The sequence below is a fragment of the Callithrix jacchus genome, chromosome 3 (genome assembly GCF_049354715.1).
Source record: "Callithrix jacchus isolate 240 chromosome 3, calJac240_pri, whole genome shotgun sequence".
Taxonomy (NCBI): domain Eukaryota; kingdom Metazoa; phylum Chordata; class Mammalia; order Primates; family Cebidae; genus Callithrix; species Callithrix jacchus.
Window position 1 is genome coordinate 178,342,654 of NC_133504.1, and position 19,718 is coordinate 178,362,371.

General features: G+C 39.5%; 1 protein-coding gene across 9 annotated transcripts in view; it reads right to left on the minus strand.

The window, feature by feature from the left end:
* Window positions 1–19,718, minus strand: part of CC2D2A (coiled-coil and C2 domain containing 2A) — a 150,190-nt gene that overhangs the window by 65,563 nt on the left and 64,909 nt on the right. For all 9 annotated transcript variants that reach the window (XR_013533186.1, XR_013533185.1, XM_002745968.7 and 6 more), the window contains 6 exons: window positions 17,320–17,529; window positions 16,268–16,374; window positions 12,116–12,256; window positions 9,700–9,856; window positions 8,644–8,882; window positions 5,733–5,910 (listed from right to left, as the gene is read on the minus strand). Coding sequence is in view for 7 of the 9 variants with exons in the window: in XM_002745968.7 (XP_002746014.3) it covers window positions 5,733–5,910; window positions 8,644–8,882; window positions 9,700–9,856; window positions 12,116–12,256; window positions 16,268–16,374; window positions 17,320–17,529 (1,032 nt within the window). In the remaining 2 variants the exon portion in view is untranslated. The remainder of the gene's footprint in view (window positions 1–5,732; window positions 5,911–8,643; window positions 8,883–9,699; window positions 9,857–12,115; window positions 12,257–16,267; window positions 16,375–17,319; window positions 17,530–19,718) is intronic.

Sequence of the window (19,718 nt, forward strand, 5' to 3'; positions counted from 1 at the left end):
CACCTGCCTCCACCTCCCAAAGTGCTGGGATTACAGGCTTAAGCCACCATGCCCAGCTGTCACCCAGCAGTATTACACCAGTGTTGTTAGTTGTTTTGGAGTTGAGAAGATGAATGTAGGATAAAGTTACATATGTGAATGACAAAAAAATGAAGGCAAAATTTTTAAATTTCTAAGCCAAATTTCATTTGTAAAAGCCTACACATTTATTTTGGAAAGGCCTCCAAAGCCAAGATTTTCAAGACTTTTCTGGAAGTACTGTGGCCTGGCTCTAATTCCCTTGTCCCATGAAGTCCAATCTCATCCTTCTCTTTGAACCAACTTTTTTTTTTTTTTTTTAAGACAGGATTTCACCCTGTCTCCCAGGCTGAAGTACAGTGGCATGATCATGGCTTATTGTAGCCTCAAACTCCCAGGCTTAAGCGATCCTCCTGCCTCAGCCTCCCAAGTAGCTGGGAGTACACACGTTTGTGCCACTATGCCAGCTAATTTTTAAAAACTTTTGTAGAGATGGGGTCTTACTATGTTGTGCAGGTTGGTCTCAAACTTCTAGGCCCAATCTATCCTTCCATTTCCCAAAGTGCTAGGATTATAAGTGTGTGCTTGGCCCAACTTTGATTCTCCCCTTTTCACTTCTGCAAGTCAACTGTCATCAAGCTCTGTGGATTCCACCAATTTGGGCTACAATTTCAGTTTAGTTAATTCCTTTTTCTATTTCTACTGCCAGGCCCTGATCCCATCCCCTCACTCCTGGCTTTCTGTGCCAGCCTTTGGACTTATCTTTTGCTTGTAGTACTGCCTTGGTATTCTTACCTCAAGCCTGGCTAGGAAGCACTGAGCCTTATGGTTATAAACATGCAAGAAATCAGACATCAGAGTCAACACTGTTCGCTTCAAAGGTCATATACATCTATGCACCATTTAGTATTGATTCTCTGTAGCTCTCCCTTATATCCCAGCTGGACTGAAACTCCTGAGGCAGGGCCTTGTGTACCCCTTTGTATTCATGACTTCCAATTCTCCACAACACTCCTGGCTTAGACACTCAGCTGGATTTTCACAGTCAAGCAGAAAATGTTGACAACTTGAATGTTGAATCATCAATTGAAGCATTGTAGTTTTGAGGATCTTAGAACATTTTCTGAAATATACTACACCCTAAAGTCAAGAATTTGATAGCACTGGCATTAACAGATGTATTTAAGGTGAGTTTTTTCTTACCCTACTAAAGTTGCCAGTAATTCTTAAACCTTCTCTTGCTTAAAACGCAATCATATGGAAAATTTCCAAATAGCACAGTACCTACTATGAGTAGGCTTGAAATACAGTATCTTCTAGATTAATTTAATCTGTAGCCACTACTCAATCTTTTTTTTTTTTTTCCTTTCTTTTTTTTGAGACAGAGTTTCGCTGTTATTACCCAGGCTGGAGTGCAATGGCTCGATCTCGGCTCACCGCAACATCCGCCTCCTCGATTCAAGCAATTCTCCTGCCTTAGCCTCCCGAGTAACTGGGACTACAGGCACGCGCCACCATGCCCAGCTAATTTTTATATTTTTAGTAGAGACGGTGTTTCACCATGTTGACCAAGATGGTCTCGATCTCTTGACCTCGTGATCCACCCACCTTGGCCTCCCAAAGTGCTGGGATTATAGGCGTGAGCCACCGTGCCCGGCCACCACTACTCAATCTTAAAAAACTAGGCCATTATGCCATTGTGATATGAGATTTGGGCAGTTATCAAATCCCTTTAAATAGCTTAAGAACTTAGCCAAAACTCCCTTAACTTATAATTTTGAAAAAATAATATGGTTTAGTTTTCAGGACCAAGCTTATTGCCTATGAGCATATTCTGGATAATATTCTGAGTAACTTTGTTTTCCTGTTTAAAAATTTATTTCACAGTATTTTCACATTGGTTTTTCAAAAATTATTTTGACTGTAACATCCACAGCAAGCTAATATTCAAGGCAATAAGCAGGAGATAGTATTGGAGGCCTTGTTTACATTTTAGAATATATTTGAAATAAAATACTGCTGTGTTGTGGGAGGCAGAAGATAGTCTTTCCCTGTAAAGTAATTCAGAACATTCAGAAGTGCCTAGAGTGGGAGTGTGTTTCACAGGCTGCCAGGGTTGTCTGAGCTCTTACCCGTCAGTGGAGGCATGGCTGGGCACCTGCAGGAGGGGAGGCCTTCTCGCCTCTCTCCTGTCTTTCTGACTCTGCTAGTGGGTATCTCCTTGCCAACTCTCTCTCCTGTCTGCCTGCCATGTTACTTTCTGCTGCTCTCCCCTCTAGTTCTCTATCTGGTCTTCTCATGTTAATCTTGGGCTTCCTGGGAGGTAAAGGAAGGATGAGTTGATGATGCATGTCAAACTAGGAGGCCGAACTCTGAATACTCACATATTCAGTATTGGTGCGTGTAGAAAAGGAAGGACTCATGTGGGCCCCTGCAACTCCTCCTCTATTCAGGGCAGGTGACAGAGGAGCAGCAAGTGTGCTTCTAGAGGTTACATTACTTTCTCAGTCAAGTTTTATTCTTAGTTTAGACAATGTTTTGTGTGTGGTAAGTCTTACTTTAAACTTAACTGAATGTGTTCAGGGGCAGGGCACACAGGTCAATGTGGGAAGCAGTAAAGATGTGAGGCTTCAGAATTCAACTCTACCTAGAAAGGGGTTCAGATTTTAAATGTTCCATCCAAATGGAAAGGAATCCCTGCAGGAAATCCCTGGCTAAGAAAGGCTGCTCTTGTTAGTGGTATATAGTATAATACAGTCTATCATTTAAACACATCTGAAATTGAACGGTGTCTTCTAGTTGATGATGTACATAGTTTACATCATCAAATAATCATGCATCCCAGTGGCTCAAATAATTATACATCTCAGTGAGTGGCGATGAGATGAAGAGATTAGCTGAAATTTAGGAAGCAGGCTAACAGAGCCCACTGACGCTGCTAAGAGGACAGAGGAAGAGGAGCCCTTCAAGTATTCCAGGCCATCAGCCTCAGCAGAGATGGAAGAGAGAGTCCACATGGACCCCACACTTGAGCTCAGGGACGTTACAGTGGCTGTGTCCAGTGGCCACCTAAAACTCCAGAGGAGATGGAATAGAGAGTCCACTTGGACCCCACACTTGAGGGCAGGGAACTCACAGGGGCTGTGTTCAGTGGCCACGCATCTGAAAGCTGCCCCTGGGCAACTCTCTACTTCTACCGTCAGACGAAATTGCCTCATTTCATTCTCTGTGTTCATTCAGAGTTGTAAATCAAGGAGGGAAGTAAACATTAATAGAAATTATTTTCCCCCAGTTGACATTCAGAAAGGGTATTTTTAGGCTAAAGAAAAGCTCAGGTTTTCACCAAACCTCTAACTCCAATCTCCTTTCTGAAACCATTTTTCACTTGCTTTCTCCTCTCACCCATATTATGTTTAAGTTAGCAGTCAAAGAAGTTTGATTTTTTTCAAGTTTCAGAATACACAGACATTTTAAAAAATTAGATGGCATTTTAAAAAGTTATGTGAGTGACAGGACTAAGCCAACATCTAAAGTTTTAAAATTTCAAGAAAAAAATTTCAACTGTGCAGGTCTCAATACAGCAAAGGAATTTTGCTTGAGTCTTGATGCTCGGTGCTTTGTAAATGAGTCCACCCCTGCCTTCACTCACCCCCAGATCACAGATTTAAAGGTACAGAACAAAACTGCCACAGGCTCTGGAGAAATTCTAAGCCAAGGTGGTTGACCTTGGATGGCCAGTGCTGCCCCTTTCAGGTTCCTCCTCCCATTTCTTGGCACTCCCTCTTCTCTTTCCGTGCAGTTCTACTGTGCTTCCTTCCCATTGTCAAAAGAACACATCCCAGCTCTCGCAAACTTCCTCTACAGGTTTTTAATTACTGAGGTCTAGGCGGGGCTTGATATTCAAAATACTGAACAACACACAGGCAGGGCACTAAGCCATTGGAAGAGCTGCCCACCACAGCTTGGGAACAAGGCCCTGGAGGAACTGGCCTCGGTCACCTACCCCCTTTAATTGGTCTGTTGTGGGAAGGTCCAGGGGGTCTCTGAAGTCGGGCTTATGTGGCAGGATGGCATTGAGGAAGGTCAGGGCAGCAGCTATTTATCATTCGGTACAGAAGTATATAAATATTTTACTAAGTATACAGCCACAATGGCACCTACAGACAATGTCAGTTATACTCACTAGGAATAGGTAGTAGCTGCCTGAAGTACTGTAGTGAGAATTCTAAAATTATATTCAGGCTCAGTGGGAAAATACAACAAAAATAGCACCATCAATTATTGCTTTCTGGCAAGGGTGGTGGAGGGAAGTGAGAAATTTCTGCCTAAGTGATGGATGAGGATCTGTGATTTCTGCCTGGGTGGTGATGGGGAAGCAAGGGCATGCAAACCACAAAGTTGCAATCCTAGCGAACAAGCCTGCTAGGATCCTAAGAGAGACCTATTAGCATTGCGGGAGAAGGTTCACCAAAGGAACAAGCAAGACTGAAGATACTGTAGTGGGTTAAATAGCATCCTCCACATATTAATGCCCACCCAGAAACTGACCTAATCTGGAAATGGGGTCTTTGCAGATGTCATTAGTTAAGAATGAAAATAAAATCATAGTAGATTAGGATGGGCCCTAAATCCAGTAAGAGTGTTCTTGTAAGAGACAAAAGAGGACCCACAGAGAGAGACACAGAGAAGGCTATGTGAAAGCAGAGACTGGAGTTACACTAACACAAACCAAGGAATTCTAAGTGCCAGGAGGAGCTGGAAGAGGCAGGGAAAGATACTCCTCTAGAGCTTTTGAGGGAGTATGGCCCTACTGACACCTTGATTTCAGACTTCAGGCCTCCAGAACTGTGAATAAACAAATTTCTGTTGTTTTAAAGCTACCAACTTAGTGGTTCCTTGTTATAGTTTAGTTTCCCTCGGAAACTAAAAGACTCAAATAAACTAAAAGCTAATGGTGGGATTTAGGCTAGTGGGGAGCTTAATTTTGGGGGGATCATAGCATGTGTATCTTTCCTACATTATAACCTCCCGTGATTGTGGCATAATTGATTTCTCTATTACGCTAGGGTCCTGGTAGAAGGTGATATCTCCACCTCATTCACGTCTTCAGTGAATGAGGTGGAGATCCCCCTGTGCCCCAACCCCCTTCAGCATCCCTCTCCCATCTCAAGGCACAGACTGCAGAGCACTGTGGCCAGAGTTATTCTTCTGGCATTTTCAGTAGGTGAGGAATTGGGGAACAGATCTCTTTATGCCAAGGCTTTAAGAACAGATATGCCAAGGAAGAGGTTTGAGACTCTATCAAGGCATATGCATAGCCAATGGATGATTTAAAATTATCTCAATCCTGCAATGAACAAAAAATTATTGGAGCAGTAACTATAATAATAATTATTATGATTACAATTATTTTGAGACAACTTTGCACTCTGTCACCAGGGCTGGAATGCAGTGGCATGATCTCAGCTCACTGCAACCTCCACCTCCCAAGTTCAAGCAATTTTCCTGCCTCAGCCTCCCAAGTAGCTAGGATTACAGGTGCCTGCCACCACACTCAGCTAACTTTGTTTTTGGATTACAGTAGAGATGTGGTTTTGCCATGTTGGCTAGGCTGGTCTCGAACTCCTGGCCTCAAGTGATCCGCCTACCTTGGCTTCCCAAAGTACAGGCATGAGACACAGCACCTGGCCAGTAACTATAATTAAAATGTGTACCTGAAGTGCCAAACTCTCCGGCCAGTTGACTATTTGCAAATTGAAAATCTGTCCAAAGTGAACTCGGAAGTCTGCTCCTAGTGGCCGAGTGACTGTCCTGGACACCTCCTTGTTGTTGAAGAGCACTTTTAAGTACAATGAGCGCTTCTTTACATCTTCCCTTCTCAAGACCTCTGCTCTGCAAAAGGAGACCATTCACAGGTGGAGTTAGTAATAATTTACTAAGGATCACCAAAATATATGATAAATAAGCACTGAACAGAACAAGACACACTGCAGGCAACTCTCCTCATCATGTCAGCCCTCATTTAACCAGAAGAGCCACAGGTCTTGCAGAGTAATATGGAATTTATGGAGAAGCTATTAACAGACACTGAGAAGGGCACAGAGGATTTAAGACCTAGAGTCCTTGCATTGTTGTGCTACAGTCTCCTCAACAAGCTTTATATTTACAACAAGCTTTATATTTTCAACAAGCTTTCTATTTACATACTTAAAACCCAAAGTTTTAAATACACATATTCCTTGTTAAATGGAATAAGTTGAAGACATAGGGGATAATAATTTATATTTGGGTAAGAAGTTTTATTCTAAAAATATAGCAGCATATTGTAGCAGTTAGATCAAGTTCACTTTTCCAAGATCCCAAGTGTTTCTCAACACTTTCAAATAAGTGAATGTGGAATGGATGCAGGCTATTAAGAAATGTTTCTTATTTTTAAAGATAATCTGAATCACAATAAAAGCTGTCCTGGTACCTTGAAGGAATTGAAACATATTCTTATAGTCAGAAAGTTAAATAATCTCCCGTGGGTTTTTAATTTCATTGCACATATTTGTAGAGACGTCCACCCAAAAATGCCAGTTATTGGTTAAGTCAATAGCAATTCAAGCTTATTGAGGAAACAAAAAGGTTAGGGCATCAAAATCTGATCCAAGCTCAAGTTTTTTTTGGGGGGGTGGTAATTTATTAAAAATTGCTCCATTGTGGTAAAATATATATAACATAATGTTTATCACCTTAACCATTTTTAAGTGTATGGTTCAGGGGCATTATGTACAATTACCGTGTTATGTAACCATCACCACTGTCCATCTTCAGAACTGTTTCATTATGCCAAACAGAAATTCTGTACTCATTAAAAGGGGTGGTAGTTTTAACTCTTTACATCTCTATAATTTAGACTTATCCTAGACATGAAATAGCTCAAATTACTTCAGTATTTTTTAAATAAAGGACATTTCACACCAAATTTGCAAGAAGTATCCACAATACCCAAGACTCAGACTCTGCTCATAAAAGATTACCAAATCAAGCCCAAATTTTTCTTTTAGAAAGCATGCTCTGTCATCACATATTTTGAATGTTCATGTTAAAATTATATGGTACAGTATTTGTACCTTGAAAATGGCTTACATAGTGCTGGGGAATAGTTTATATAGAACATCTTGAGATGTGAAGGTGAGAAAACACATGAAAATGCATAAAAAAGCTGTAACTTAAAAATAAATCAATCATTAGTACATTAACAGAAGTTTGAAACCAAGAAGACTGTGAAAAGTCTTATAATGACATCCTAATTAACTCCCACATTTCAATGAACTCAGAGGCTGACTGACTTCATATGAATTCTCATTTTTCATGTTGAGATATTGAAGATTTCAGTGTACAATAGTCCCTGTATTCACAATAGATCTTCTATTTACTGAAGAATTAAGCCTGGGATTTTGTGGTATCGATGAATTTAACGGACTCCCTTTAATTATGATATACCATAACATGCATCAGAATCACTTGGAGACCTTGTGAGAACAGTTTTCTCAGCCCCACCTCAGAGTTTCCGGTTCAGTGAGTCTCAAGTAGAACTTGCGAGTTTGCATTTCTTTCTTTTTTTTAATTGTTCTTAAAATTTCTGTTCAGTTGGTTGCCTTTAAACAATTGTCTGGCAAATTTTTATTAATCTTTCTTAAACATATTTATTTCAATGTGAGATATTAAAAATGTTTGGAGTTTTATGTATTCATTCAATAGAGGGGAGATCTCACTTTGTTGCCCAGGCTGGTCTCCAACTCCTGACCTCAGGCAATCCTCCCACCTCAGATTCCCCAAGTGCTGAGGTTACAGGCATAAGCCACCATGCTTGGCTGAGTTAATGTTTCTAACGAGTCCTCAGTGATGCTGATGCTGCTGATTCCAGGACTATACTTTGAGAACCATGGCTATACAATGATGGAAAGAATAAATAGGAAACATAAAAATATTTCTATTACATTATAATTTTTAAAAAGATGAACTTATAAATATATGTTTATGAATGTGTTATATGTACAAATGTATATAAATCAAGTAATGGTTCTCTTAGGCATCAAGTAAGAATGAGTAGACATGTATTTTTATCAAATCTGGAGGGTAAGCTTCAGATGGCCTCACTTAAATACAAGCTATAGGGCACACCCACAACTTTTTTGGGGGTTTTCAAAGAGAGAGGCTGATCCTTGGACCAGTCGAAATCAAGAGGCAAGATTCTGCCTGTGCCAGAAGGTTGGGACATGCTACCAGTGGACAGATGGACTCATTGAGGTTATAGATAAGGGACTGAAATCAAAAGACTTAGAGACAGCCACTGTGAAGAGCAGGCAGAGATTTGCAACTGGGATGCTTCTCCTACAGGCAGCTTTCCAGTGTGCTCCTCAACAGCCAGTGTGGATGCATGAGGTAGGTGAATCATATGAAATCACCTAAAGTAGGCAAATGTAAGCAACTTCATGTGGTTCAACCGAATATTTATTCAGCATTAATGGTTTTCCTGATGCTAGTGTAGGTCAGTAAGTGTGCATGTGTGTGTGCTTGTGTCCACGTGAGCCTGTGTGTCAGATGTCAGCCTCATTTACGGTCAGAACATCCACTCACCTGGGGCACTGGTTGTTGGCTGTTATGCTCCCTGCCAGGCTTAGCTCTGGGACCAGCATGGGCTCCCCAGGCCTCCTCCTGCTCTGGGTTGCTCTCTCCCTCACCTCCTGCTCTATCACTGCTCGATCAATGGGCTCCGGAGGGATAGGTTTCACAAGGTCTTCCTCAGGATACGGTTCCTCAGTCTCATCATCGGGATGTTCTTCTGCTGCTTGTTTTCTTTTCTTCTTCTTGGCCCTCTGTTGGGTTAGAGGCAACATGACATCAAGCAGGAATTTTGGAATTTCATTGAAGAGCACAGTCTTCAGAGCCAGATGGACCTGGATGCAAACCCCAGCCCCATTTCAACCAGATGTGTGTAATCAGGCAGGCCACTAAGCCACCTGACCTCTCTGTGCCTCGGTTTTTTTCATCTAAAGAATGGAGCCCAGGAAATTTCTCCCAGGGCTGTTGAAATGAGACTGTTCAAATACCTAAAAAGCGTTTATCATCCAGCCTAGTCCCTAGAAAGAGCTTAAAAAAAGGTAGGTATTCATGTGATCTTTAATTTTGGTTTTCAAGGCTAAGGACACATCTTGAGATATTAAAATAAGGCATGTAAGCACAACTAGGTTTGCAGGGACCCCTGATCTATTATTTGTTGCCCTTGAACTCAGTTTTATAGGGTCATGTACATAAAGTTACATAATTTTCTAAAGAAAACTCAGAAGCATCAATCCCTACATTTAATGGAATAATGCATGTAAAATAGTACAGTACTGGACACATGCATTGTGATTACTACATTATTCCTTAAATAGTCACAGAGTGGTATTATAGTATTCTCTATGGACAAAGCTGGCTCTGCTATCAGTTAGCTGGGTGGCCCTTAAGCAAATGCATTAACCAGTCAATTCATTCATCCTTTTATCCCTTAACCAGGGGACAGGGGAGAGACAGGGGGAGCCACAGGAGACCCTAGTCTGCCAGTCTGGTTTCCCCTGTCCTGTACTGGAGGCTGCCATCCCAGATGCTTCCTGGCTAGCCTTATTCCAGGCTGAGCATTTGTTTACACACTTGTGCTTTCCTCCAGGCCTTCCACTGCTGCAACGATGTTCTGTACTCTTCCATCTTCTGTGCGTACTCTTCCGTGTGCTCTTCCAACAGTTCACTTATTTCAACTTGAATTTCCACTTCATATGCTTCTTCATCTGCTTTCTGGTCAACTTTTTCCCTTGAAAAAATTTGTAGTCCCTTGGTTATTTCTGGAAATTAAGTAAGAGAGCAATAATAACAGCAAATACTTATATTCGGCTTGCCACGTGCCAGCTCCTCTTCTAAAAATGTGGCATATTAACTTGCAATCCTGTGAGGCAGTTGCTATTATTATCTACATCTTACACATGAGGTGACAGAGGCATATAGAAGTTAAGTAAGTTACCAAAGAACACACAGTTGGTGAGTGGACGAGCTGAATATGAGCCCTACCCACTGAACAGGAAGCAGCCATGTGGTGTGCTGACACAGGGCCTGTAAGCTCTCCACCGATGGTGGAAATTTCATTAGTTATTTTATTACTTCTCTGAGGAACTGCTTCATTTTGTTGCCACTGAGTCATGAAACCACCTTTTTGACTTCGGATGGAGGATTTGGGGTTTTTCTTTGAGGATTTTGCTTACATTCCACCAGGAGATCAGCCAGCTTAAACCACTGTTTCCCATGGTGTGTTCTCTAGGACATTAGTTCTGTGAGATGTCCCACCAAGAAAAGATATTGTGGCCATATCAACACTGGATTATATAAGTGCAAAAGGTTCCTTGCTGGTCATCTTTTCAGAGCCCTTAACATGTTGATGAACAGCATGGCTCTCCTGGTGGGTGGCAGCAAATGTGTGGTGACTGCATCCAGCCCACCCAGCACTTTGGAGATGGTGATGCATACTGACTGCGCTCTTTCCCCCAGGGGAGTTAAGCCTCCAAGTTCTATGCTCCTAAAGCTTCCTAATCCATTTAAAATAAACCTAGTCAAGTGCATAGAGCTGACAAATGTTTGCTTGTGGGCACATGTTGCCTGGGGTTTAAGCAGTTTACAGTCCTCCAGGGCACAAGCTCTTTTAGCTGTCTAGGATGACTATCAAATAAATCACTTTGGATATACAGTGGTACCCAAAATTTATAAACAGAAGGTGGAATTTGGCCTCAAAATTATGTTCCATCTCTGATATACAGAAAACCATTCACTTTTCTTACTGCTATTCAAAAGCACAAAAATGTTGAATAATTTTCCTGTAGGAAAAACTATTCTTTATCATAAGGGAATCAAGAATGTGAAAAAAAAGGTACTCCAAAAGAATTTGGAAGACAGCTACTTATCAGGGGAAGGAGTGTTATGACCATATGGGTAAAATGCCTATAAATTTAGTTTACCCTATAAACTTAAAAAGAAGAAAGGGAGGGATGGAGGGAGAGTTAGCAAGAGGGATGATGGGAGGGAGGGAGAGAGAAAATAATCTGGCAAGGATTTCTGTACTGCTTCTGTGGGAGGCTCGGCCTAACAGATAGAATTTGAAAGCACAAACTCTGATATTTCTGGGAGACAGCCATTATTTCTGTGGGGTAGCATATTTGAATTTATTTTTTGTTAACAATATTAACTGAGCAGATGCTAAGTGGCAGGTGCTCTGGTAGGGACCAGATATACATTGACAACAGGATCCCTGCTCTCAAAGATCACACAGTCTTATACTTGTCCTGAAAACTAACCTTTTTTTTTTTCAATTTTATAATTACAGCCAAAGAAAAATCACAATTTGCAGCTATCTTTGGCTGAAATATAGCTGTTTTCAAAGCAATATGTCAGATAACTGCCGAAATTTCTTACTATTTGTGTCAGTATATGGGCACAACTTATGGAATATGTTTGGAATCAGCATGTAAAGTTGAAATGAAATCTTAAGCACATATACCCTGAGACAAGCACAAAAATGCTTACAGAAGTAGTTTCTGTAACAGTTGAAAAATGGAATAAACTCAAATTCCCATTAACAGAACAAGTTTGCCTATATTCATATAATGAAGTAGTATAAAGCAAAGAAATCTACAGATATGTGCTGTTAAGTAGATGAATCTCACAAACACAGTACTGAAGAAAAGAAGCAAGTATGTATCCACTAACGAATACACGCAACATATGTTCAGGTATGTGATAGTCAAAATTACAGGCAATATTAAACTATATTCTTAGAGATTGCACCTAGTTGGCAAAACTATAAAAGCAAGAAAACAACGATCAAAAAAGTCCAGGTAGTTTTTTAGGGATTGAGCGGGATGCTATTTGGGAAGGGCTGCTCAGGTACACAATGTTTTATTTCTTAACCTGGGAAATGGTTACATGCATATTTATTTGTAATTATTTTTAAAACTGTATGCATGTTTTATACATTTTTCTTAATGTATGCTATAGCCCAATAAAATAATTTTTCAAAAAAGCCTACTTTTTCAAAACAAGTTTCAAGGGAGTATTCGTAAATCTCTGGAACTCTCGAAGGGATTTCATCTCTTTCCAAACTTTTATGATGGTCTTAAGCAATGTCCGGTCTTTTTCTTGTTCAGCGTCACGCAATTTTCTTGTTTGTCTACAAGATAGAATAGCACATGAGTATATATTAAAAATTCAGGTAGGTGTGTTTGTTTGCAAAAGAAATTAATAATGCTACAGTGATTGCATATTCAATTTGCTAGCTACTTCTGAAACAAGCAGAGAAGACTAAATACAAATGCATATTTAAAGACAATAGGATGTCAAACTGTTTTGAGAGGTTTACTTGATTTTATTCTCTTTAGGCAGCTCTGACTTTAATTAAAATAAAGTACTTTAAAAATTCTTATTAAAACTATGCATCTTCCAACAAATAGACACCTTTGAAGTTAAGAAAATAAAGGCAGTTCTCATGGACTAAATTATTATGAACACAGCAAAATACGCTGCTGTCCTAGTTAGCAACAAATACATTTAAAGCCTTTCTGTGTTAACACACATCACCAGATCCACACTGAGCAGACATTGTTATTGCATGCCTTGGAGATTTTCAATATTCATTAGATTACCAATATTTTTGTCTTAATCTGAAGAGGCATCATTTGAAAATGCTTTCATCTTTATTTTATTTAATAACTTACTTTAAGTTCTCTTCACAAATGATAGCTGTATTTAGATCCCAAATGCATTTTATTGCATAATGAGACAATTATTAAATTTTTAAACAAGTGCCATGGGTCATTCCAGGGGATTTAGAAGTGTCTAGGAGACAGAAGATATCTCTGTCCTTAGGGAGTTTATAGTTTAGCTCAGGGGATGGACACATACGTAAATATCAGTGTGAGGTTTGTCTGAAAAAGTATCATGAGAAACTAAGGATGTAGCATTTCACAAATTAGCACTTCATGACTTTCCAAAGGCAAGCCTAAGTCTGGAGGATGTACTTGTGATGACTTTGTGGTTCAGAGAAATAATGGGGTCTAGGTTTCTAATAGATCAACTGGTAGCTATAGAAAAGGAAGATGGCAGAAAATGATAGTGGTCAGCTAGTCAAGATCTAGGACTCTCTGCGCCACGAACTAGAGTAAGAAACATTCTCCTTGAGGAGCAGTAAAGCATTGTGGTTAGGGTGCAGTTGTTACAACCAGGCTACCCAGGTTTGAATGTTGGCTCTACTATTTATTAGCTCTAAATTTATTAGGATTTGGATAAGCTACTTCCCTTTGCCTGCTCACATCTGTAAAATGGGTATGGTAGGAGTTGACCGCACTGGGTTATTGGGAGGAGTTAATGAGCTTACCCACATAATGTGCTTAGAATCTTGCCCGATACTTAGTAAGAGGCCCACAAACATTATCTGTCACCATCAGGTTGTCTGTTAATCTCCTATGCCTTTAGCTGCTATTGTGCCTGCTTCAGCTTTAAAAACTACAACATAAAATTATTTTGGTGAGTTACATGACACCTACAGGCTTTCTGATATATTTTCTACTTTCTTTTTTTTGTACCTAAAAAAAATAGTTTCCCAGAAATGCTAAAAAGAGCTCTTAGCAAGAAAAATTTGCATATGAGCTAAAGAAGCAGAAAATTACAAAATAATATTTAATTAAAATTTGTGACCAGAGATGGGAAAGAGGAGGGAAAGGCAATTTTGATTAGGGAGTCAGGAATAGTTTTCTGAAACCTGATGTAGATGGGGTCTGGACCGTGCAGTGGACTCCCACTCAGAATGAAATTTTGGGAGCCACTGGCATCTGGATGATGTTTAAAGCCACAAAAAGTGGATTCATCTCAGGAGGAAATGCAATTTAAAAAAGGGTTAAAAATAAAAAACAACACCTGAGACTCAGAACATGTGTAAGTTGGACAGAGGAGAATGTTGGTCAAAGAATGATGAGAATGACAAATGGTTGGGGAGGGATGAGGACATCCAGGAGAGGGTGGTGTATGGAGATGCAGGACATCCTGACAGGCAATGCATGGGGATGATGTCTGCATCCAAGCACTGAGGAGGCTGAGAGGTTCCATTCCACTTTCCTAGATGGAGGTCCCCAGTGGCTGTGGCAAGATTTGCTTCAGAGGAAAGGTGAGCACAGGAGTGAGATAGGATGGATTGAAAACGGAAGAGAGTAAAGATAGTATGAATAGCAAATGTTTTCCTGGTGTTTGGCTGTGAAAGGAAACAGAGATAAAATGATAGCTGGATGAGGACTTGGGGTCATAGAATTTTTATGTGTTCAAGACTGAGCATATCTGAGGGCAGAGAACCCCTACAGAGGGGTTAAGTAAAATATCCTTATGTTGTATGAACATTCATGTTTGCTTCCTTCTATATCCTGGTTCCAGTTCAGAGGACAAGGAATGTGGTCAAGATTCTGCTGTGGAAAATAAGATGGAAAATGCTTTATGGTGCTGTCCTGAGTTAACTGCACTGGTGGAGGGCTCAACAGATGCTTGAGGTGGGGAGTTCTCGGGGATGGCTGATCAGATCCCAAGAGGCTTGAGGAAATGGATCTATGTACTGAAACATCCAGCAATAGATCATCTGCTTAGAAACTGTTTTACCACCTAGTGAAACGTCTGCAAAGGATAGAAATCTCTTTTACTGGGTCAGAAATGCTAAATCTCAAAGGGACACAGAATTATTTTTCCTTTCATCTGCAGGGACACAGAATTATTGTAATGAGACTGTCCATTACTCCACTGGGCATTGTCTCTAGATCTCACACAGAGTTCTGCTGTTTTTCAAATAATGACTAATAAATGCAATTCCATATAAAATCACAATTGCTTTCAAAATAGCTTTTTGTCACTTTTTTCTTACTCATTGTATGCCAAAACAAAAATTATTTTCATAAGGAGACTGCAATGTTTTCCTTTTAATATAAAAATATTTTTTATTTAAAAATATACTCCATACTTCTGCAATCATGGGTTACAAACTTCACTAATTTCTACTTTGCTAGAAGAATTTCCAACTCATAGCTAGATTGTAAAAAGAAAAGTATACATTGGAATGCCTTGATTGATTATATCCTATTCTACGGACTTTTCTTATGGAAGTACTCATATAGGTACACAGATATAATATATAGGAATTGTAATTACAGTAGAATTTAAATAATAAAACATAGAATAGAAATGCAAATGCATATCAGCTGAGGATTATACAGACTATAATAAATCTATGTAATGCCAGCCTTTAAATAATGACATAAATCTACATGCACTGTGACAGGAAAATGTCTAAGATGCGTTGTATATGAAGAAGCAAGTTGCGGAATGGTATACATATACGATTCCTTATCCATGTTGATACCTGCAGGTCTGATTCAGTCATTTTAACTGTGGTACAGAAATCCACTGTAAGCCTATACCAAGATGAGTTTGCTCTGCTACTGGGTTATTTCTAGTGACTTACTTTTTTTTTTTCTTTTTCAATCAAGGTCTCACTCTGTCATCCAGGCTGGAGTGCAGTGGTGCAATAGCTCACTGCAGCCTCAAAGTCTTGGGCTCAAGCGATTGATTCTCTTTCTTCAGCCTTCTGAGTAGTTGGGAATACATGCATGTACTACTATACCCAGCTAATTAAAAAAATGTTTTTTACAGACTAGTCTCAAACTCCTGGTTTCAAGCTATCCTCTCACCTTCGCTTCCCGAAGTGCTGAGATTACAGGCATGAGCCACCATGCCCAGTGTCTCTTACTTTTGAGTGATGCTATGTATATCTTTGCACATGTTTCCATGTACATATGCACACATAGATCCTTAAAGTATATCTTGTAACTGAATCAGAATTGCTGGGTCTAAACTGTTGACCCTCTTCAACAGTTTACGAGTTAGGGCCAAGCTGCTCTCTAAAGTGGTAGCTGTAGCAATTTTCCCTTACATCTGCAGAAGATGAGAGTGACCATTTCCCTATATCCTCATTCACATTATTGGACTTCAAATACTATGTTAATATGATATATGTATTTCATTGTTTTATTTGGCATAATTTCACATGCATTCATTGTATTCATAAAAAGTATCTGGAAAAATAAACTCTTAACAAGTACACATCTAACAGGGGGAAAATAAGTAGTTACATTTAACAAACTTTACTCACCGAATTTCAGATTTATAGTCATTGATGGTTTTTTGGATGGTATCAAGAGACTGATGAGGTTTCTCTGGATCAAGTCCAGTCTGAACAGCATATCTTAGAGCTTGGAGCTTAAAAAGATATGGATACAAGTTTTAAATTACAAACTCTATTCCCTACTGCTGCGCAACTGGACCCACCCACTTCTGCTGGGCAAAATGGTGCCAGCAGTCTGTGAACAGATGTTCAAGCATCCATCTGTCTCCAGACTTTCACATACATGAATTATGATGGAGAACTGTTTCATCTGTTCTTGAAGAAACCGGACTAGTAAAGAGTAGTGTATGTCCGTCCTTGTTCCATGGCCCAGATAATCAATGACAAATATTATTTTTATGTGTGTATCTGAGAACCAAGTTTTCTTCCAAAGCTAATAGCAGGTTTGTCTGGGTCCTGGATCTACAATGGTATTCTTGTGATATAAAGAAACTATAAAATTACAGACTTGTAAAAGGAGACATTGTGAAGTCATCTCTTCTTTGGGCAGTAAGTTTTAAAGTTAGGGCATGAGACTAAAATTGCCTCTAGTCAAAATTACCCACAAAAATCCCATGGGATAGTGTCACACTGAGAATAAATCCAAATGCATAGCCTTTCCCTCGAGCATCAGTTGGAACTGACTTGTGTTTAGGTGCCAAACTATGGGATAATAAATATAAGGATGAGAATGTTTCTAAGGACAGAAATTCTGAAGCCACCAATGGTGTCGGGTTCTAAATCACATAAGCAAGTAATAGCCACATATTTTCCATTTAACACCCACTTCTGGTGGGTGCTGTACTGTTTACAGAAATTCTTCTGTTTAGGGCAAATGTTTGCCAATAAATTTGTACACATTACATGTATACAAACCCTATCTTTCCTTTTGTCTCCAGCTGGATAATGTATCACACATCCTAGACAGAGGAAGCATTGAAAGAGGGGGATGAACATTTTGTTGTTAAAAATTTTCATTGTTTGGGCTCATTGCAAGAATCAACTCCAACAACAGTCATCATGGAAGAAATCACATATACCTTATCAGTAAGAAACTTTGCCTTGTTTCTCTGGTGTCTTGCAAGGTACTGGTCATATAACTGGGCCAGCTTGGCTGCCAAAACATGCTCTCGGCTAAAACAGGGATGATGAGTGAAGAGTAACCCTGAAATATCAATGTCCAGTTGGAAATTTCCAGGAGGGTCTCCAGATCTGATCATATGCTGATTACTGTGAACATATTTTACTGCCTGCCAAGGAGAGCAGAGTGTAGACATAACACAGTTAAAGCACTTACTAGATAATGATGATGTAATCCACAATGAGAAAACAGTTAGATGCAAAATACTTCCTATCCTGGACAAGTCAGGTGAAAAATGTTTGATTACCTATTTCCAGGTTTTAAAGTCCAGCTCGTTTTTGAATATTGAACAGCAAAACGGAAGACTGGGAGTTAGAAACCATTTCAATCTAGCTTTCCTTAGTCTTTTAGGTTTTATTACTCACCCACATTGTAATTCTACGTTTTCATGCAGACTATCTTGTTTCTTGGAATCCTCGGTTTTGTAGCTGGTGATCTTGAAATTCTTTTAATGGCAGGAGCATATTCTAGCTCAAACTGATCATTATTTGGATCACAGACATACCCCCATATATTTAAATTTTAAAATGTGGAGAAAGCTTCATTTGTAGACAGCAGCAAGAGACATTTACCTAACTGAGCATCATGCTGGCATTCAGTCTTCCTGGGGAGGAGGGATGTTGGTTTGCAAAATAAGAGTTGGGGCTGTGCAGCTCAACCAAGTGTGTAGAAAACAGAAACAGAAGTCTCCAATAGGAAGTTCTTGGACTGTTTGGTATATAATGTATCAGATACATCTCTTTGCTTTCCTTCCATAAAATCTTCACGATATTTACTTTGATTACTAGTTACTGTGGGTGCAGAGCTCAAAGGTGAAGAGGAGACATCTTTGGTTTTGTGTCTTTATTTGTTCTCATTATGAAGACTGACTACAGTAAGGATATAGTGGTTGAGACATCACTTGATCCTTCTTTTTTGCAGAGATGAACTATTTATTTTATCTAGAAAATAACAGCGTATGATAATGTGGCATAATAAATTATGTACAAATCATGAGCTTAAAAGAAAACTGTAAAAACTCTAATCAGAATGGAAGCTTTTATCCTTCCTAAATTGTGGGTAACATGTTCAGCAAAGTCTTCGTTTAATTCTTTCACACGGTATTATGTAAGGATGCTAGATCTGGGCTAGAAGACTTGGATTCTAGGCCTGGCTCTATCTTGAACTTGCTCTGAGACCTTGGGTAAGTCACTATACATCTCCATGCCTCTATTTTTTCATATATAGAAACAGGAGGCTACGGAAAAAGATTAACTTAGCATTTTGTAGATCACTAGGTTTCATATCAAATATTTCACATGCATCATCTCGTTTACTCAACAAAGATTAATGGATGCCTACAATGTGGTAGAGCCTGTCTTCAAGCAACAATCAACTTAGAAGGGAAGACAGCCCTAGGATCTAAAAGCATGAAGTCTGGGATGTGCAGAGGAAGGTAGGGAAACCCAGCCTGGAAGACGAGATTCCAGCATTAGAGTCCTGTGATTATAAGATTTGAACAGACAGTTTTATTTTAAAAATGCCCTTATAAAACTGGGATGTGTGTACAAATATTCTGGGCTTGAATCAGGATGAATTAACGATATTGCAGTATATTCTGGAATATGCTGTATTTTCCAAATCTGCATTAGCCCACATTCCAATAATTGCTGGTGGTCTCTGCTTTTTGCTTAGCCCAACCAAGTATAAAAAGCTTCCAGGACTCCTTGCAGCCACTGGCCAGACTCTTCATAAGACCACAACTCCCATACTTTCAGAGAGAAAGACCTCTAATTCCTTGTCTCTTTATCTGTTTCCTTTCTTACCTATTAGGAACTATTATGAACACAGTAGCAATAATTTCCTTCAAGAATCTTCACTTACATTTATAGGAGGAAAAACCACCGAGACTTGGATCAGCTTCCACTAATTCTTTTGCATGTTATGAAAGCCCTGGGTGGCCTTTCAGAGATCAGATCTGGCCATTAATATCCCTACACTTCAGACTACAACAATGGAGGGCCATTTTCTTCTCTTTCATTCAGGTAAAAGTATTCAATTATAAACCGCATTAGTATTAGAAGTTTTTAATCTCCATGTGACCACTCTGTGTTTTATAACCCAGATTACCTAGATTAATTAAAAATTTCCACCTCACGAATACACGTAAAACTAGACTTCAATCCACAGACATAATGGAACATTCCTCTCTAATTGCCTTGCAGCTGCTCATTCTTGCCTTGCCTTAACTCTTGCCTGTGGGATTCCAGAGTTATGAGATCACTCAGGTGTGGCTCTCAGGTTCCATCTTGTCCTCTT